Source organism: Chiloscyllium punctatum, chromosome 22 (assembly GCF_047496795.1).
Source record: "Chiloscyllium punctatum isolate Juve2018m chromosome 22, sChiPun1.3, whole genome shotgun sequence".
Lineage (NCBI taxonomy): Eukaryota > Metazoa > Chordata > Chondrichthyes > Orectolobiformes > Hemiscylliidae > Chiloscyllium > Chiloscyllium punctatum.
In genome coordinates, this window is record NC_092760.1 from 41,376,764 (window position 1) to 41,399,161 (window position 22,398).

Sequence of the window (22,398 nt, forward strand, 5' to 3'; positions counted from 1 at the left end):
AAGGAGGGATTTGGGTGGGGTGGGGAAGGGGGGGGTGTGGGTGGGATGTGGGGTTGGTGGTGATAGGTGCATGAAATGTCATCTATGTTGCACTTGTGCTAGTGCAAGGGATGCTTAATTGGATGAAGGTTTCATGGATTACCATGACTATGAAGTATCTCAGTCAATGATCTGATCCTATCAATTCCATGAATCATTGAGATGGCCATCGTGCTTTCTGCCAGCTCCTGCAACTCTTTGTCACTGTTCCTTTACACAGTCCCACAAAATACATCTTCAACTGTCCATGCTGTCATCTTCCAGCTGAGAGCCATTCGGCTATGACCTGTTGGTTTGTTTATGTGCAGTGCATTCCATTATTGTACACAGACTACTCCATTTTTAGTATTTATTGTGTTGGACAGTTTAAACTACCAGCTGATACTCAGTGATGTTTGGAAGCATTGACTCTGCTTCTGTACGTCTGTAAGCCTTGGCCCTATACAAACATGGACTGTACACTAACCATCCATACTCTTCCGTTCACATTCCACAGTGTGTATCTCCTCTTCCATAACCATACAATGATGTTTTTGCATTCCTTCCTTTTTGGATGCACTGTCGCCATGATGACTAGTCTCCTAAGCAATAAATGTTGTGACTAAGTAATGTCTCCAAATGCCTCATTGTGCGGCACAGAATTCTGAGGATGGGAGCCTAGACTTTCAGCTCTTAATCTTTGATTACAAACTGGCTTGAGCCAAGTATCATTCTTCTACATGTTTAACTTGTACTAGAGTATTATAATCACTACAAAATTCCTTATAATCCATACATTACTGTTAAAGGAGCACCATCAAATGTTTGGCAAACATTAATCTGAAAATTAATCTATGCCAATTTTCATCCTTGTCTTCAAAGTGAAGTCTCCTGCCAGGGTGAGCAGCAATTGTTGCCGTCAGCATTGGACCTAAGTGACTAATGAGTGATTGCTGTCAGGCAGTTCAAATGTCAAGGTTCACAAGTGGCCTGCTCTCCTCCTCTTAACCACAGATATACTTTCCAGCGGGGGTTGCTGGATAGTAATAGGGAGACAGGACTCATGGCTGTCCAATCAGTTCTGAAGAAAGGTCGCTTGACCCGAAACACCAACTCTGTTTTCTCTCCACAGATGCTACCAAACCTGCTGAGTTTCTCCAGCAGTTTGTTTTTTTTGTTTGATTTCCAGCATCCAGTTGTTTTTTTTGTTGTTGTAAAAATATCTAATTGTGTGAGAGCTCAAATGCCCAAAAATGACGCAGTATTTCCTTTCCCCTTTTCCATACCCTGCAAAAGAGGTGTTTGCCACACACCTTTCCTAAAGGTTGTGCTCCTTTAAACTGCATGGTGCATGCTTAAAATTTTTTTAATGACTTTTTTTCAGGTATCATTAATTCCAGTGTTTATTGTGGGGAATTGTTCACCACTTGCCAATCTAATGATTATTGGACGTGGGGGATCCATGCCTCCCTGAAAATCAGTTGGAACTTTCCTTCAATGGGCTGGACTGACTGCATAGTTGTATAAATGTCTAGTACGTTTCTACAATGTATGAATAAATACTAATTATAAAACTGACAACTAGCTTCTTTGAACAAAGTGATGTTGATGGGCATATTTGAAGGAAATGTTTTTGCAATGTGAATTGTAGACTGGCGTTAATTCGGAGCTCCAGATGGCTTATAGAAGTAAATAATCTACGTTATTTTAGTTACAATGTTAGGGTGTCTTCCTATTCTGTACGTTTTTTGCTGCAAAAGTTATGCATGGAACATACTGTGCTCATTTAACTCTTTGACTTGCATTGATGTTCTACGTATTCCCTTGGACTCCAGTCTGAATCTGGAAGGAGTTTCTTTACTTGATGTGATCAGAAACCCGAACCTTCCAGTGGAATAGAACAAAAGTCACGGACGCAAAGCTGCTGTACTTCCAATCAAGACTCTCTGTCTTCTAGTATCATAACTTTCTTATTGTAAAAATATTGGATGTCTCTAATATTAGCATAGCACTATCTTATGTGCACAATCTATATCACTTCCGTTTGCTGCTTTTCTGATGTCCCTGGTACACGAGGAGACTATTGGCATTGTTCAAAATTGTTGAGCAGCAGTTAATGCTTTTTGGAGCTTTTCATTTTAAATAGGTCAGCCATCACTAAAGTGTTCATATTAAGGGTGCCAACTCCACAAGCTATGATTCCCAACTGAGACTTAATGGACATGTTTGATGTTAGACTGAAATCTGGCTTGATAGATCATGTTTATTTTTGATTTTAAATGATGTAGCCTTTCACAGAATTGCAAGCATGCAATGCTGCAGTTTTCGTTGAAATAAAATAAAAATTCATTATACAGAAGAAGTTAAGAATGGACCAAACTATTTACACAAGTTAAAAGATTTGGAAAAGCTCTGAATTTCAATCATTTACCAACAACACTACTTTTTATAGTACCCAAACATTATAGAGAATTACTTTGTGTCACAGAGGGTTTGACTTGGCTGTGTTGATTTTCGAGTTTGGAGAATTTGATCTCTGACCCTCTAAACTTAAAGCCTAATATACAATTGCTTACTTTGTTCATTTTTTCAAAGTTCTTTCTATGATTAAAACCCCATAAAAGGACACTCGTGCTTTAAAATCACTGTGGCCAGAAAGTACAATTTAACCAGTAAAACTTCTCTCTCAACCTAAAGACTTTGTTTTAAAAAAAAGTTAAAATATGGATAAATTTGCTCACCTTACATCTCATTTAAATTAATTAGGTAGCATCAGATATTAATTTATCTTCAATATTCTGAGTAAGATGAATTAAAGCGTGACCTTTTCATTTTGTTATTGTAGTCAAATGAAACTTTCAATGTTTATTTGTTTTGAATCTTGCTAATTAGCTAAAGGTTTAAATAATTGATTTTCCCTATCTTAATCATACTTTGTCACATTTTGTTGGTTATTGATACTCCTGTAAAGGTTTGTGATGTTTTAGTACATCAGTTTGCAGTTATATAGCACCTTGATAGTTGACTAATTGCATTAAACTATTGGGCAGGATACAATGTGAGTTGATGACAGTAAGTGAAATGTTTCTACTATTGAAGAAACATCACCTGACAAATCAGGTGAAAGTATCTTCTGACTCAACAGGTCATAACATGGGACTTTAATATAAAGACAATGTTGGCGTGTTGAAACATTCTTAATGGTAGCTTGCGTTATTTCCTAACGTGAATAATTTTATATGAAACAAGCCTAGTTGCAAGATATGTTTTTGAAAGTTTTATTGGAGTATATAAACACATATGGAATAAACTATTGCAGTGGGAAGAATATATAATGCTAAGTAGGGATTCTGAATATCTGAATATTTTATTTTAGACTTGCTATATCATCTAACACCCTTACAGGATGACTATGCAGATTTTGATAATTACACAATTGCAATTCTTGTGATTATACAGGTGCTACAACTACACTTTGACATCTCAATATCTCACTTCATTTTATTTCTGTACCAATTAGGATAATCTGTTTCAATTACCCTTTATGCTAAAACCAAGATAAAATCTCCGTCCTGTTGAAACCCACTGTATTTTGTTCCAGCACAGCTGTACTGTTTACTCAATGTTGTGGCCATTGTTTCTTCCTTGACAATTTTCCCTACCACCTTGAGTGACTTGACTGAAAAAAAATCTTTTATCCAGAGTTTTCATCTCTCCTGAGGAGACTTCAGCCAATTTACATCCACCAACCTGCTCTGAAAACTCAGCATTGATTTTGATAGTAGTGATGAATTCCATCATCCGCAGCATTCCAAAGTAATCGTAACAGTCTTAATCTTTTTTTGTTAAAAAAAAAACGATGTCAATTTGTCCTTTTCCCAATGTCAATGGATTTTTTTTTTAAATCCAAAGATTCTGATTTGGAGCCATATCATCCAAAAAAATTTAATCTTCCTTAGGTCATACAACAGCTGTGTACCAAGTTTTGTTGAAATCTGAATTTTTGAGTGAAATTGTTTACAAATAAATTAACAAATGCCACCATCAGTTGCGAAAGTAATAAGTAAAACTACCTCCTATTCTGGAAGATTTCAATAGGCTCACCTCATTCCCATCTACTTTTGTCATTCGACATTGACTTTGGAGAGAATGAACTTAGTATTCTCTTGGACGTTACCATCATGTTTACTGTTGCTTTGTGAAAATTTTGATCCCAAGATCATTGTAACAATCGTTATTCTGTTTTAAATGCTCAGCTATTTATAATCCAGCCACAGTTTGTCCCATGGGAAGCAGCCTATTGATGGCTATTGGGGTTTGAATAAATCTTGAACTTTATTCAGTGTTTTCTGTTAATTTAGCAAATAACTCTCCAGGTTGGAAATAGTATAAATTATGTATCCAGAAATTTAAGGTAATTTATATCTTAAAAGGTGATTAGGTTGTTAGGTTCCCACTCGCCTGTGCCTATTTGAATATTCATCTTTGTAATGATTTATTGCCTTCATGCAGGTTGGACTGTGGGGGATATTGACTGAGCTTCAATTCAGAGTGGTTCCCTTTGCACCTCAGAATAACAACAGTGGTCTTTGGAGGCACAGATATCCAAGCTTCTGTACATTGAGTGAAAGGGCCCTATTAAAATATAAGTATTCATTCAAACTATTAACCATTCAGTTATTTGCCTCTTTATTTTTCTTCTTCTTGTCTGGAAAATGCCAGTAATCCACACACTAATGCCGAGAGATGTGAGGGGACTTGTAGAGCACTGATTCACTTTGTGATAGAGCTCCTCATCCCAGACATTAGTTGGAATTGTGGGACACTGATTGATTGTGATAAGGTGATGAGATTAAAATAAACCAAATGTTATATGTGAATTACCCCTGTTAAGACTGACTTTGTTTCTTGTGAATTCTCTAAGATGTGCTACTTTTTAATGCATATATATTTACAACATTTTAAATGGTAAATCTTAAATGATGTCCTTTTCATTCTTACAGGCAAAATTGCTGGTGCAATTTGAATGTAATGGCTAAGCACTAATGGATATTCTCCTGCCCAGGATTATTCATTGTGTAATTACTTAGATGTTGCTGTATAAGTGAGGTACTTGTTGAATCTGTGGTGTTAGTCCTGGCAGCCAGATGACTGGCTGTGTAACTAGATTCGCAAGCAGTGATGCTATAACATTACTGACTTTGGTTTGATTTTTAAAAAGCCAGCAAAATACTCCCAAAATTCCACAGCCCCATTCAAGCTATTGGGAATCCAACTGCTCTGTTTGAGACATATTCTAATCCATAAAGGTACACAATAGTTTTTTTTCCTGAAACTCTGTACTGTATGTTTTCGAGTATAAGGGTCAGAGGGAATGAAGTAAGTTTTTCTCCTCCATCCCAGTACACTATATAGAAAGAAAGAGAGAAATCCCAACACTACTTACAAAGAGAGCAAGAATGACACCCAACAAAATCAATATATTTTCCAGCAGCAGAGGCAGATTCTATCTGACTACTTACATTTTTTTTTGTCTGCACAACCTCAAATGGTTTCATCTTCTGGAGTTATAGTAGATATCCGTCAGGAAGTGACTGGAGGTTCCAATAAAGGGGAGGCTGAAATAGGTTCTCAGAACACTTGCCTCTGGGATTCAGTGGCTTCAGGCTGTGACAGTATCATGGTCACGTGGAAAAAGCTGTAGCCCTTGAATAGACAGGTTTTGCAGGAAAGGAAGTCCATATGATGAATTAGTGCAGCAATGAATTAGCAAATGGAATTGCTGAGTCATGTGGATGCTGAATTAGCTTTTGTGTTGTGTCCAATGCTAGTGCCTTGTCTGGTATCATCAGATGAGAAGTATTTGATGCATAATTCGCATTTAATCACTGTCTCACCCCTATCCTGGTGTTTCTGCCGATATCTAGACAGAAAGAAAAACATTTACAGCATTCCCCTAGTTTTTAAAAACCCAAAGTTGTTTTTGTTATAAAATACTCCAGTCAGGCAGTAGCCTGGTGAAAGAAAGAAACAAAGTCAAGCCTCTTGTCAGAAGTTGAAAAATGTGGAGATTAAATTGGTTTTAAACCTGTATAGAGTAAGTGGAGGATGAATGGAAAAGAACAAAAGAGAAGGTCTGTGATTAGGGTGGAAGATGAGAGAGATTAAATAACAAAGGATGACCTTTGAAGGAGGAAATGGTAATGAAACAACGTTTCAACCATTCCAATTTGTAGCTCATCTGGATCACCTTTTTGTTTCTCTATTTGACCTGCTCTGTTTCCATATGCAGTCAGAGTCTGTACTGTGTAGGCATGCTAAGGTAGGCACGTTTAAGACCGGCACAAAAGGAATGCACAAGTGCTGTAAATATTTAATTGTCTCATGTTTTACTGCAGATTCCCCACAATCAACCAGCCTTTCATAACTTTATAGTTTCCTTTTCTCTAGATTTAAGATCCATTTGGACTGACCTACATTACTTTCAAACTTAATGTAAAATTCTACGAATGTTCACTCTATCCCTACATCCCCTTTTGCAATTAATCAGTGCATTGTTATTGCATTACTAGATTTAAAATAACTTGTTCTTGATTTGGTTTCTCAGCATACTATTCTAGAAAACATCTTGCATGCATTCCAGAAATTCATACTCCACAGGATTTGTGCTAATTAGGTTTACCAAATTTAAGTACAGATGGGCATCATACATGAATATTGCATTCTTAAAAATGAACATACAAGTTAGAAGCTGTGTAGGGCATCAAGCCTTTTGAGTCTGCTGTGTCATTTAATAAGAATTAGTTGAGAATGAACAGTGTTTTACACAGGTTTATTATAATTGCCTCTTCTACCTTATGCCTGTATTTATAAAGTCTAGGACTCTATCTGCTTTATTAATAGCTTTCTTGAATTGCCCTACCACACTCAATGATTTGTGCACATATGTCCCATTGGTCTTGCATTTTCTTTAGAGTTATGTTTTTATTGTCTTTCCTTAATCTCCAACTAAAATCAATCACCTCAAGCATTTCTGCATTATCTTCTGTTACTTGTTCACCTATTCCACCAGACTGACTATCCTTTTGAAATTTATCATAATCCTCCTCACAGTTTGCAATACCACACACATTAGCTGTAGTTGTTCTGGCTAGCAATGAAATTTTTTTTAAAAATCCAACTATTGGAGAAAATTCTGAAGATATGCACTTAACTTTCACTTGAGGCAAGATTTGATCAGCAAGCTTTTTCAGAGGGAGATAATGCCTACAAATTTAATTAAATTTTCTGGGGTGATGACCAGGTATGTCATTGAGGATAATGGATTTTAGCAAGTTTTTGACTAGTTCCCACAAGGGAGACTAGTAAGATAAAAAACCTGTAAGATCCAGGATAACTTAAAGTTAGATCCAAAATTTGGCTTAGTGGTAGGAGCTAGACAGAAACAGTAGTAATCTGACTGGAGGCCAGTGTGGGTGGGATGCAAATAAATTTGTGGATGACAAAATTATCTGAGTGGTTGACAGTGAGGAAGGAGGCCTTCGGGTACAGGAGGGTGTAAGGTCTTGGTCAGATGGGCAGATCAGAGGCAGATGGAATTTAACTCTGGCAAAGGAGTACTCGATGAATGGCAGGACATGAGGAACAGAAGGATCTTGCAATGCTTGTCCACAGATCCCTGAAGGAAGCTGAACAGGTTAATAGAATGGTTAATAAGACCTACAGATCGCTGCCTTTATCAGTTGTGGCATTGATCGTAAGAGCAGGGAAATTATGGTGAAGTTGTATTGGACTTTGGTTAGGCCATAGTGGAGTACTGTGTACAGTTCTGGTCCACATGCGATAGGAAGGATGTGACTACACTAGAGAGGCTGCAGAGGAGATTGCTTGGGATAGAACAGTGGACAAGGTGGATATAATGCAGCTGTTTGCCTTAGTTGAAGGGTCAGTAACAAGGTGTCATAACTTTAATGAGACAGGCAGAAGATTTAGAAGGATTTGAGAAATCCACTTGAAATGCTAAGCACTGGAAAGTGGGACTCATTTCTGATAAAGATTAAGTAATAGGTGCATGTGAATGGATGTTAAACGAGGAAAGGGCTTGGCTTTGCGGGTCTCCATAATAAACACCTCATGGGCACTCAGTTATCTAGACTTTCAGCTTTGGCAAAATACAGACTGACTGTATAAATGATTTTCATGTCTTATCATGAGTCATCTTTTAGGTAAGGTGGGGTAAGATGCGGAATTTTGGATAGTGCTGAAATGTGCGTGTGCCTATGTTCACCTCACCATAGTCAATGCTGATGGATGAACAGCTATTTACCAGTAGAATCTTACCTTTGGAAACAGGTAACCATAAGAATGATGCTGAAAACACAGCCACAGACAATGACCACCATTTTGATAAGACTTGGACTCTTTGAGATGGTATCTATTTGATAGATTTTAAAATAAGTTTGTTAGTTACTATTTCACAAGTTTTTTTTAAAAATAAGTGAAATTACAGGAGGACCTCTATCTATTAGTGAATCAGATTTCTGTATATTAATAGCCATCAATGATGTTACAGAAGGAATGTTGAGTTGCAACTTGCTGGTTGAACAATTATGGCTCTATCTATCTTACGGTAAGTACAGAAGGTGCTCTAACACAATGAGTTTATGTATGTTTGATTCAGCTTCCATTATGATTCCGCTTTTATTTTGCTTTAAATGGAGTCCATTTCCCCAATACTATAGTCAGCCATGGTCACTTTTTTTTTGCAAAATAACTGCTAGGCAATGTTGAGGGAGCTTCTGCAGTCTCTGTCAGACCCCTGCATAGAATATATGAAAAGACCAAAGGCCTATCTCTCAACTTAAGGCTAAGAACACTATTACCATTACAATCTGTCATACTACTATTTAAACTACTAATGTCAGCGCTTTTTAAAAACTCTCCTGTTACATCTAATCTGTCTCCCATTCCTCTTCTCACTATCCTTTAATATTGAAATAATACAAATTGCATTGGTTTTTACACTGGACATCAGAATTTCTTACCATCCCCCATGTCCTTCCTTGCTCCTAAATCTATAGGTTTTGTACAAACTGAGCTTGCCATCGCTTAAATATGAGCTGTTGATTTGGCTTCCACTTTTTTCCAAACTTTGTGGTGCCCTGTAAAATAAGCCTCAAATTCTCTAACAACAAGAATTAAAAAAAAACACTATGCAAATGATCAAAAATCACTGTTCGTTGTAACGTGACATGGACTGACACTGTTAACTAAGCTGACAACTGAAGATATTAATGGCTATTCAGAATTGATAGGGAACTTGCACCTAGAAGTGGGGGCGGATCCTCCACTGGAGGAAATCATTGGTGTATTTGGTATTCCCACTAACCAGTTTTTTTTTAATATATCTGTGCACTGTCACTGCTCAGACCTAAGACAACAAATCCCTAGGTACCTTGGCATATAGGTGCTGTAGAGCTCCATGCTCCAGTCGGGAGGTCACAGGTTAGCGAAGAAGGTCCAATGAGTGTAAGCCCCATGTAACATTCAAAATGGATGGAGGTGTTACAAAAGAAGTAGTGTGCTCCTTCTGCTTTAGGAACCTCTCCACAAGGAGTATCTGTCAAAAATCAGAAGATACAACTTTAACCAACTCCTGAAATGCAGATATTCTTTTGGCAGTGGAATAAAGAGAATGGAATGGGAGTAATCTAGGATTTATTGGGATTTTAACCATTTTGTTTTTGAGCATCTGGCTGACCTGGTAAATAATTCCTGTAGGGCTTCGGTTATTTAAATGCCTCGCTGACAATCATAATGATTAAAAAGTGTCTGAGCTGTTCTGCCAGGTCAGTTCATCTTTGTGCCAGCTCATTCTTATTATATTTGAATAACTCCAACAAAACAATCCCCGCTTTATTGGTCAGCTGGTGCACTTCTGAATTGTGCAGCTCAGTAAAGATGTGAGATTTATCCAGAGCGTATACTAGGACCAAACAGCAAGCATCAGACCAGAAGAAGGAAAATTATGACACCAAACTTGGAGGTGTAGTGGACAGTGAAGAGGGTTACCTCCGATTACAACAGGATCTTGAGCAGATGGGCCAATGGGCTGAGAAGTGGCAGATAGAGTTTAATTCCGATAAACGTGAGGTGCTGCATTTTGGGAAAACAAATCTTAGCAGGACTGATACACTTAATGGTAAGGTCCTGGGGAGTATTGCTGAACAAAAAGACCTTTTGGAGTGCAGGTCCGTAGCTTCTTGAAAGTGGAGTCATAGGTAGATAGGATAGTGAAGAAGGCGTTTAGTATGCTTTCTTTTATTGGTCAAAGTATTGAGTACAGGAGTTGGGAGGTCATGTTGCGGCTGTACAGGACATTGGTTAGGCCACTGTTGAAATATTGCGTGCAATTCTGGTCTCCTTCCTATTGGAAAGATGTTATGAAACTTGAAAGGGTTCAGAAAAGATTTGCAAGGATGTTGCCAAGGTTGGAGGATTTGAGCTATAGAGAGGGGTTGAACAGGCTGGGGGCTGTTTTCCCTGGAGCGTTGGAGGCTGAGGGGTGACCTTTATAGAGATTTACAAAATTGAGGGGCATGGATAGGGTAAATAGGCAAAGTCTTTTACCTGGGGTTGGGGAGTCCAGAACTAGAGGGAATAGGTTTAGGGTGAGAGGGGAAAGATATGAGAGAGACTTAAGGGGCAACTTTTTCACACAGAGGCTGGTACGTGTATAGAATGAGCTGCCAGAGGAAGTGGTGGAGGCTGCTACAATTGCAACATTTAAAAGGCATTTGGATGGGTATTTGAATAGGGAGGGTATGGAGGGATATGGGACGGGTGCTGGCAGGTGGGACTAGATTGGTTTGGGATATCTGGTCTGCATGGATGGGTTGGACCGAAGGGTCTGTTTCCATGCTGTATATCTCTATGACTCTATACGTGAAGGTAAGAGTAAAATCGTACAGTCATATAGTTGTAGAGTCAGAGAGACATACAGTATAGAAATAAACCTTTTGGTCCAACCGGCCCAGGCCAACCATGTTCCCATACTAAACTAGTCCTTCTTGCCTGTCATTGGCCTATATCCCTTAAAACCTTTCCTGTTCATGAACTTATCCAAATGTCATTTAGAAGTTCTAATTACCTATATCCATCACTTTCTCTGGCAGTTCATTCCATACACGAAGCGCACTCTCTGCTTTGAAAAAGGTTGCCCTTCATGTCCTTTCTAAATCTTCCAGCTCTCACCTTGAAAGTATGACTCTGAGTTTTGAATTCTCCCACCTTAAGGTGAATAGGAAGGGCCTTTTCCTTATCTATGCCCCTCATGATTTATAAATCTCGATAACTAATCAAAATTATTCCATCTACACACAATTAAATCTAGAAATTGGAGGCAAGAGCAAATACGAACTTGTACTACAGTGAAGATACAACATTACTTACAGAATTAGAGAAGGCTCTACAACCTACTGTTAAAGTAAAATTGAAAAGATTAGAAGACCAACAAAAGACCAAAACAATTCTAATTAGAAGAATCCAGTGTGAAGAATGGAGTGGATGGTGTCACACTGGAGCAAATTAGAGTTTGTCTGTTTTAGGAACATGATAACAACAAATGTATATAGAACTGGAGAAAGTGTGGGCTAAAAATGCTAGAGATCAGAATCAAAAAGTGTGGCACTGAAAAAGCAGCATCTGTGGAGCAGGAGAGTCGACGTTTCGAGCACAAGCTTTTCATCAGGAATGCTCTTCATCATAGAATATAGAACAGGCCCTTCAGCCCCCTGTTGTGCTGACCTTTTATCCTACTTTGAGATCAACCTAACCTACATACCCAACATTTTCCTATCATCCATGTGCCTATCTAAGAGTCACTTAAATGTCCATAATTTATCTGCCTCTACTACCACTGCTAGCAATGCATTCCATGCACCCATCACTCTGTGAAAGAACCTACCTCTGACATCTCCCCTAAACCTTCCTCCAATCACCCTAAAATGATGCCTCCAGGGCCATTTCCACCCTGGAATAAAGTGTTCCATTATCCATTGGATAATGTTCTGGTTATCCATTCTATTTATACCTCTCATCATCTCATACACTTCTATCAAGTCACCTCTCATCTTTCTTCGCTCCAATGAGGAAAGCCTCCGCTCCCTCAACTTTTCTCCTTAAGGCATGCCCTCCACCACAGACCGAATCCTGGTAAATCTCCTCTGCACCATCTCTAAAGTTTTCACATCCTTCCTACATTGAGGTGACCAGAACTGAATACAATACTCCAAGTATGGTCTAACAAGGGCTTGATAGAGCTGCAGCATAACCTTGTGGTTCTTAAACTCAATTCCTCTGCTAATGAAGACCAACACACCATATGCCTTCTTAACAACTCTATAAAGTTGGGTGGCAACTTTTGAGGGATCTATGAAAGACCTCAAGGTCCCTCTGTTCCTTCACACTGCCAAGAATCCTGCCTTTAACCTTGTATTCTGCATTCAAATTTGACTTTCCAAAATGAGTCATTTCCAGGTTAAACCCTACCTGCCACTTCTCAGCTCAGTTCTGCATCCTGTCAATGTTCCATTGCAACCTACAACAGCCTTCACACTGTCCACAACTCCTCCAAACTCTGTGATCAGCAAATTTACTAAACTACCTTTCCATTTCCTCCTCCAAATCATTTATAAAAGGTTCGAAGACCAGAAGTTTCAGAACAGATCCCTGTGGAACATCACTGGTCACTGAGCTCCAGGGTGAATACTTTCCATCTACTACCACCTTCTGTGAGCCAGCCAATTCTGTATCCAGGCATCCAGATCTCCCTGCATCCCATGCCTCCTTACTTTCTGAATGAGGCATTCCTGAAGAAGGGCTTATGTCCGAAACGTCGATTCTCCTGTTCCTTGGATGCTGCCTGACCTGCTGTGCTTTTCCAGCAACACATTTTCAGCTACTTTCTGAATGAGCCTACCATGGGGAATCTTATCAATGCCTTGCTCAAATCCATACACACCACATCCACTTTATCAATGTGTTTTGTCACATCCTCAAAGAATTCAATAAGGCTTGTGAGTCATGCTCTACCCCTCACAAAGCCATGCTGACTATCACTAATCAAGCTATGCTTTTCCAAATAATCATAAATCCTGTTTCTCATAATCCTCTCCAATACTTTGCCCACCACTGACATAAGACTGACTACTCTATAATTCCCATAATTATCCCTATTCCTTTTCTTGATCAAGGATAAATATAATGAATGACATGTGCCACCCTCTAATCAACTGGTACTACTCCAGTGGACAGTGAGGACTTAAAGATCATCACTAAAGGCACAACAATCTCTTCCCTTGCTTCTCATACGAACCTTGAATATATTCCATCTGGCCTAGGGGACTTATTTATCCTCATGTTTTCAAAATAACCAGCATGGTCTCCTCCTCACCATCATGTTTGAGCATATCAGCCTGTTTCAGGCTGTCCTCTAGCCATTGAATCTCCTTTCACTATCACTCTCCTATTCTTCCTTCCACAACCCCCCCCCCCCCCCCCCCCCCTTCCCAACTTGCCTTCTGAGCCATAGAGCCAGGCTCAGTGCCAGAGACTTGGCCATCGTGGCTTTTCCCCTGGTCAGTCATTCCCTCACCCCTTCAGCAGTATCCAAAACGGTAAGCTTCTTACTGAGGGGAACGGTCACACACAGTCCCTGCACTAGCTGCCTATTCCCTTTCCTTCTACTGATGCTCACCCAGCTACCCATATCCTGTAACTTAGGTGAGACTATCTCCCTATAACTCCTCGCTACCATCCTGTCAGCCTCCTGAACGATCTGAAGTTCATCCAGCTCAATCTCTGGTTCCCTAACATGGTCTGTGAGGAGCTGGAATTGGATGCACTTCTCGCAGGTGAAGTCAGCAGGGACACCCGTGGTGACCTTTACCTCCCACATCCTGCAAGAGGAGCATGTAACTGCCTGAGCTTCCATCCTCTCTGCTCTAAATTACCAAAAGAGATTTTTAAAAAATACTTACCGTACCAACCCTCTACACAGAGTCTTTAATTTGGTTAGAGGAGGAGGACGGGTGGGAGACACTACATGTATAGTATTTGAGTTTCGCCACAGCCCGAATATATGAGTTCAGTAACCCAGCAGTCCTTGTATCTGCTTCCACTCCTGTTCAGCCTGTGCTCTGCTGATTCCCGAGGTAAGTATTTTATATTCAACACCTTCCTGGCTGCCACCTGGCTTGTGCTCTCTCAACACCTGCTGCTGAAACGGAGTCTGCTGATATATGAGGTAAGTATTTTATATGTAATGCAAAGGTTAGAAGGACAGAAATAGCCGGAAATAAATTTTTGAAGATCAAGGATGTTTTACTCCACTTTGTAACAAAGGAATGACTCAGAAGATGATACATTCTATTCACCTTTCTGTATGCCTCAGAAACTCGGATAATAGATAAAGATCTGTGGAAGAAAGCTGTCTTTGAAATATGGATACTAAGTTGTACACTAAAAGTTCCAAACACAGTCCATTAGACAAATATAAGGATGCTTAATATTGCAAGATCAAAAAGAACTCCACAAAAGTGACATTTAGAAAATGTTGATCATTTGATTAGATCTGAAAAGGTACAGAAATGTGCAGGGTAATAGATGAAGACATTAATTGAAGCATTGTTGGATGGGGGAATGTCACTGGTTGCAGAAGAGCTACAGTGTGTGTGTGAGAGGATGGGCCAAGACAAATGGGTGTGACACAGCATGCCAGCAGATCTCCTGGCAGGACTAACTACAAGCAGCAGCATATTGGGCAAAGGGGTACATCTGTCAGGGAGATATCATGGGACAGAGTATATCAGACTTGGGCTTATTTTAGAGGCTATTTTGTGTTGGTGGATATTGGGCTGGAGATTATATTATGCAGTACCTCGGTTTTATTTCTCTGTCTCTTGATGCATATGTGTTGATACTGAGGTTAGAATAGGCTATTGAAAATATTTTCATTACAAAACCAAACAACAGTACACATCTTGTAATCTCATCCCTCCCTTATTTGAGTTCACTCACTATTTTCCTTTTATTCCAACCACTTCCATTCCTGGTACTCCTGCCCAGCACTCACTTTGATCTCTATTGACCTTATCCCAGGCCATTTCCCTATGCTAACTCTCTCTTATCTTCTCTGTCCAATCCTGTGCTGTCCTGATCCCATCCTCTTCCTGCATGGTCTTGTCTCCCCCTCCCCGTCCTCTTCCTTATCCCTTTTCTTCGCCTTTCTCCTTCTCCCAGTCTTTCTGCCATGTTTCCCCCGGCACCCAAGTCTCACCAGATTCTAATCTGGTTTTAGAATTGACAGGTAGCTTTTACCTACCGGTGACGTTCTCTCTCCATAGAGACAGATTGAGTGAGGGAATAGCTGAACTGTTACAGTATACAAAGTCATCGGGATATTCATTGCGTGAGAAGACATCCACTGGAATTCTCTGAATCCTGGTGTTGTCACATATGATTCTGGACAGGATGACTTTGCTCAGCTCTTCTCTCTGCTGGCTGGTAAACATGCCATCACTTTCCCACCAAAACCTGAGGAGAAAAATACAGCAGAGTAAGGTGCAGGACTGAGAAGAAAGCACAAAATTGGAAAGTAGAGTACTATCAGATGCTGGAAATCTGAAAAAAAAGTAGAAACAGAAAATGCTGAAGTATTCAGCAGCTCTGACAGCATGTCTGGAGAGAGAAACAGAATGTTTGAGGTGAATGACCTTTCATCAGAACTGAGAAAAGTGAGAAACATTAACTGATTTTGTGCAAGGAGTGGGTGGGACAAGGACAAAGGAAGATCTATAATACAGCACAAGACAGAAGAGATGAAATGACAGAATGTTAGCCTTACAGAACAAAGGGATTGGTGATGAGACAAAAAAAGCAGCAAAAAATGTGCCGAGAATATATGTGCTGCTGTGTGGAGAGAAAAATGAGGAAAAATAAAATTACATGTGAAGCTCAGGTTCATAATTTGTCAGAATTCATAATTTGAAGAAATCAGCATTTCTTTGATTAAGTCAAATAGTTGCTGGTGATGTTCAGTCCAATAAGTTAGCTGACCTTGTTTCAAAAGCTGCCTGGAATAGTGTTTCACAGATGTTTTGCCATTATGACCCCTTTTTGGTGCTTTACAATTGCTGTGACCCCAGACCTATGGGAATCGGGTGGGGAGCAGTGGCACTGGCAGTCACATTGGGGAGGGTGCCCTGATGGTGGTGGGTGTTTGGTGGTTTGGGGAAGGGCGATGAAACTGAGCCTAGTTGAAGTGAAGGGGCCAGGAGTTCCATTCATAGTTTTTAATTTAGAAGAGCACATTCTTCTCTCATGATTTTTAAATGCTGCATTCATGCCTCAAGGTTCAGTGGTTAGACCATACAGCTTTTAGTCATTGGTCAGAGCTCTGTGGTAGTCATCATTACATTGGAGCTAATGACCCATTGTTTGGGAAGCCTTGCCTCAAAGTTTGTTTACTTTGACTCCCTAAGGCTGGAGTTTTTCCACTTAGTTCACAGATCCATAAATCTTTGGTGATGAATAATATTCCTGGGTGGTAGAAATTCCCAGAGAATTTTACTTTCTGAGGGTGCAACATATTCTCTTTTGCCAGGACATTATGGCTCAAATGTTTGTGGTGGGCCTTGAACATTGACTGTTGTCATTAAGTTTTAATCCGGTATCTTGTAATATTTTCAACACTCCATGTTGTCTATTGTTATGTTGTTCATTGGTGGATCCATGGATGAGTCTGTCATTCATGTGGCATGTGACACCTTCCACATCAACTATTTTAAACATTTGTCTTTCCAGAATCCCCAGTGAGGATGTGGTTGCAAAAGTAAGACCTTTGAAATAACAACATCTAAAGAGTGTTATAGATTAGATTCCCTACAGTATGGAAACAGGCCTTTTGGCCCAACAAGTCCACACTGATCCTCTGAAGAGTAACCCACCCAGACCTATTCCCCTCCCTAATGCATCTATCACTATGGGCAGTTTATCATGGTCAATTCACCTGGCATCTTTGGATTGTGGGAGGAAACCACCGTAAACCCACGCAGACACTGGGTGCATATGCAAACTGCACACAGACAGTCACCCAAGGCAGGAATTGAACCTGGGTCCCTGGCACAGTAAGGCAGCAGTGCTAACCACTGAGCCACCATGCCACCCCAATGAAGGTGACTAGAGTTTGGACTCCTCATTTAATGGAAATTACCAGAATCTAATGTTTGTATTCAGCTTAGTGAAAGTTGTGCTGTTTGTGAACCAGATGCTATTAGGTGCATTTCTCATGGTTCTGTCTTGTTCAAATGCGTTAAATTAATGTAATCTCTAGTAGATCTATCCAGTTTGGGAACTGGCAATAGCTGATCACAAGGCTTTGTGGGTTCTGTGACTAGTGAAATAACCTGCTCAGAAGCATCATCTCAATCCCACTTCTTCCCCTTTTGTAGAAATAATTGTAAACCTTCCTGGGTGTAAACAAACAGATGCGTCATGATATTTTCTTTCGGTGTTGCGTTGTATGCAGCATTTACGTTTCTAAGGCATTGGAAATATTTTGGAAATTGTCATTTAAATTCACTTTAATTGTTTGTTGATTTCTACCACATTGGGAATGAGGACAAACCCTTACAGACTTACTTAACTGGTTGTGTGGATAACTAATTGAGTTTCAGCGATTTCTCTGTCTTTTTGCCTTTAATATCACCTGAAACTAATCTCTTACTTTGAGGCTGATTCCTTCTGGACCTTGAAGTTTTGCCAGGGGAAGACTGCTAGATAATTTGCAACTGTTCAAGCCCATTCAACAGAACAGTAAGTATCACACTTGTGTTTAATTTAAAATTGGTATGATGTCCATTGAATTTAATTTTAGCCCTCTAATATTGTTATTTATTCTTTGTGATGTCCCCATTAAATGTGATTTTTAGTACAGGGCTTTCTTTAATAGCTTCTGCCTAGTGGTTTATAAACACAAACTTTTTGAAGCAATCTGTTGTTTTAAAACAACTGCTAATGTTATAGCCATGGGTTCTGATAGTGTGGGAGTAAGCTTTTTGCCTGTGGGCATCCTGAAGCCATGACAACTTTGCAAAATGACGTTTGGTGCTTTTTCAGGATGGTTCCAATAATGTTGTTCTGGTGTGCTTTTGGTTTTGTCCCCACTGAGATGTATAATCTTCAAAGCACTTTGCCCTTGGCTTCACTGTCTGGGGCTACCTACAATCAGGAAAGTGGCTGGATATTTCTGGGTGAGTTCATTGCTCACCTGAATTGAAGGCCATGTCTTCTTTGGTGCTGTCTGTGCTGGTTGCTGGGCATACTGGCAGGGTTTCCTTCTTGCACTCTTATTGTTGGCGTGGCCTTGAGGTCAGCCTGCTGCTCTTTGTTAACATTGGCTTTTTCTGCAGGCTTCTCCTCATTGCTTACCACCATTTTCTCTGGATCTGGTTACCAAAGCTCCCCAGTGTTCTTTTCTTCTTTTTTCTCCACCATCCATATGCAGCAACAGTTTCCAAAGCCAGAAGTCAATACCAGGGATAGTGTAGCATGTCCAGCTTAGAGGGAAAGTTGTTGGTTACCACTTGCCTCTATGCTGGAATATTTTTAAGGTGTTTTGACTGAACACAAGCCTGGGATAAACTTTTAATGTTTATTATCAAATACATAACTAGAGATTTTCTGGTGCTTTCTTCTGTCAAATCTCTGACCATGTGATTTGACATCACCATGACATACTTCCTTTTGCCCAAGCTCAGTAACTTTGAGGGCATTAGGACATTTAACTCTTTATAGCATTGACTACTCATGAGCTTAGTTTATGAACTAATTGGACCCAGAGGAACGAATGGGGCTCTAGTGCGAAACATATAGAGAATACATAATCCCTGCAGGAGTTCAGGCATCAGAGGGTGTGCCTGTCACTAAGGTTTGGGATTCTTCCCTTCAGCTTCCAATAATCAAGAAGATCAATGCTCAGAATGATTTGGTGATCCTTGTTGAATGTATAGATGAGCTGGACAAAGTGTTTGCTTTTTAAACTCTAGCACAACGCTTGAATACTTCTGAGGACATCTAAAACATGGATCCTGGCAACCAGTTTCACAATTATCCTATATATTCTGAAATTTGCCCTTCTGTTATTTGATTTCCCAACCCAGTTGGTGTATGCCAGTCATTGGATTTAGGAAAGTATGGAGCATCCTCATGGAGAGTCTGTGTGTAGACTTTGTATCAAGCCATCAAGAGTATATGTGTAACTTGACTTAGACGCAGCTAGGGTGAAAACAAATAAACACATTAACGAGCATAAAATGTTTAAAAACTTTGCAGATCATTGAAATTAGTCTCTGACTCACTCTAACCTAACCAGTCTGTTTTGGTTAGGGGAGCACTGGGAATTCCTATACAAACCTGTCTCCATCCCTCAAAACTTGGAATTGTTTTCCGAGAAGGCAGGCCAGGAGTTCTCCAACCCGAGCTTTGGGCAGTAATGGCTCTGCTATTGCACCGACCCACACATCGATATTGGCAGGTGTCTTGTACACTGATAGGAGCTTCTTGGCCAAGAATGTGCTGTTAAATATTTGTATCAATTCGGAGAGGTTTCTGGCTTCCTGTAGTCCACAGAATTGTCTCCAAGCACTGTAACCTATCCAGAAAATAAAGAATGTTCAAATTGTTCTTTGGAACAAAAAAGAACCACATTCTGTGTCATTTGCATAATGCTCTGCAGGCATAATGCACTAATTTCCAGCCTTACCCCATCTTTGTCAACAATATGGCCCAGGAAGCAAATACGTTCCTTTGAAAATTCACATTTGTCATTGAGGGTATGCCTATTGGCCAGAAAGCGTTTCAAAACCGTATGGACACTAGACTGGTTCCTGTGTATCAATAAGCCATTCGTGTGGCATATTACCCCAACTAATACTTTTGATGTATTGGAAATAGAAAGTTTGAAGATTTCTGGTGCTGAGATGATCAAATGGCAATCTTCGAAAAAAATCTCCTAAATAATGTGAAAAATATCGTAAGTAGTCTTGCTCCTCTCAGAACCGACTGTTGGCATCAGATTTGATTAGCAAAAATATTTTTAGACAATTTGGCAAAATTCTTATTGAGGGTAAACAAAGGGTAAATTTCTCTTGTTAATGATTTAAAATATGTTGAATCAATACATATTATGATGGACCTCTTGAGTGTGGGTGTAGTAGCCAGGCCCATGCAACACTGTTGAATTGGCTACTGTAATGTGTGGAACTCAATGAAACAAGAACATTAACTCCTTCAGAACCATTATATTATTCAAGAGTTCACATTTCTTCCAAATATTGCTTTATGTGGAAATTTTGAAATTGTGCTTTGTGCATCACAGTCTGGATACTTAATATGTTAGGAAGTGCAGGGGTCTCAATGCTGAATCCTGACTATAAACCTCCCTTTAGTATGAAAAAGGACTGCCCTAACTACTACTCTCAATTTTCTGTTGCTCACAATAAGTTGCTATAGTTTCTTAAATTCCATGAGTTCTAACCTTTTTCAGAAGTCTGTTCTACATTAATTTATCAAATAATTTTGGAAGTCCATATACACAACATTAATGACATTAAGCCAATTAACACGTGGTCCAATCTTACCAAAAATTAAATAAATATCGATTGTGACTAGTTTGATGGAGTGTTTCCTTTTCATGGAGGTGCACGTTGTTACTGCCCATGGAGTGTGTCCTGAGATGTTGGTAATTGATAGAGGTCTGGAGGGGCAAACAGTGAGCTGGAGTCACCAAATAACTGTTCTGATTTTCACACTGGGATTGTTACCATTTACTTTCTATGTGGTAGGTCGGAGAATGTGAAACTATATTGAGGCGAGTTTACATAATTAATCATGTAAATACAAACCCATACATTCAAATAGACCTCTTGCCAGTCATCAGCTAGAATCTCATCTTGCCAAACAACACTTGGAAATTAGGACTTCTTGTTCTCAATGGTGTGAAGCACTCATTCTCGATCTCATGATTCTCCTAACTCTTTTGCCATAGTTATAGAGTCATAGAGATGTACAGCATGAAAACAGACCCTTCGGTCCAACCCGTCCATGCCAACCAGATATCCCAAACCAATCTAGTCCCACCTGCCAGCACCCGGCCCATATCCCTCCAAACCCTTCCTATTCATATACCCAACCAAATGCCTCTTAAATGTTGCAATTGTACCAGCCTCCATCACTTCCTCTGGCAGCTCATTCCATGCACGTACCACCCTCTGTGTGAAAAGGTTGCCCCTTAGGTCTCTTTTATATCTTTCCCCTCTCACCCTAAACCTATGCCCTCTAGTTCTGGACTCCCCGACCCCAGGGAAAAGACTTTGTCTATTTATCCTATCCATGCCCCTCATAATTTTGTAAATCTCTATATGGTCACCCCTCAGCCTCCAATGCTCCAGGGAAAACAGCCCCAGCCTGTTCAGCCTCTGCTTATAGCTCAACTCCTCCAACTATGGCAAAATCCTTGTAAATCTTTTCTGAACTCTTTCAAGTTTCTCAACATCTTTCCGATAGGAAGGAGACCAGAATTGCATGCAATATTTGAACAGTGGCCTAACTAATGACCATATTGATAGGCTGTGAAGGTTCTGCTTTCTGAGTAACCTTTTTAAAAAAACCTGAACACCCTAGTTAAATGTTATTTGTCCTTAGCATATTGGTGCAGATTTTCCCTAATTATCTTTCATTTATGTATTGATGATACTTGATTTCAGAATATTATAGAGTATGCCTCCTCAATTTTCAACTCTACTTCCCTCATCAAGTTTAAATGCATCTTCTTATGCAGCATCTTATCGACTTTGAATACTGCACAGAAACTGATCTAATATTGCTTCTCTTTCAATTTTTATGATTTAGATGTCAGCATAGGAAGTATAGTTAATAAATCTGCAGGTGACATCATAATTGGAGCTATATTGGACAGGGAAAACCGTTACCTCAGAATACAATGTGATCTTGATCAGATAGGCCAATGGGCCGAGGAGTGGGAGTTGAAGTTAATTTAGATTAATGTGAGGTGCTGCATTTTGGAAAGACAAATCAGGGCAGGAGTTATTCACTTAATGGTAAGGTCCTGGGGAGTGTTGCTGAAAGAAGCGACTTGGAGTGCAGGTTCATATTTCCTTGAGAGTGGAGTCACGGGTAGATAGGATAGAGAAGAAGATATTTGGTATGCTTGCCTTTATTTGTCAGTGTGTTGAGTATAGGAATTAGGTGGTCATTTTGCGGATATATAGGACATTGGTTAGGCCACTATTGGAATACTGC

The 22,398-nt window shown here is 39.7% G+C and overlaps 1 protein-coding gene across 1 annotated transcript in view; it reads right to left on the reverse strand.

Moving 5' to 3' along the window:
- Positions 1–2,850: 2,850 nt before the first annotated feature.
- Positions 2,851–22,398, reverse strand: part of epx (eosinophil peroxidase) — a 66,762-nt gene continuing 47,214 nt past the window's right edge. Inside the window, exons 12-16 of the mRNA XM_072592141.1 lie at positions 19,492–19,729; positions 15,401–15,612; positions 9,473–9,637; positions 8,359–8,452; positions 2,851–5,941 (exon numbers count right to left, since the gene is read on the reverse strand). Of these exons, the coding sequence (XP_072448242.1) occupies positions 5,806–5,941; positions 8,359–8,452; positions 9,473–9,637; positions 15,401–15,612; positions 19,492–19,729 (845 nt within the window). The 3' untranslated portion in view covers positions 2,851–5,805. The remainder of the gene's footprint in view (positions 5,942–8,358; positions 8,453–9,472; positions 9,638–15,400; positions 15,613–19,491; positions 19,730–22,398) is intronic.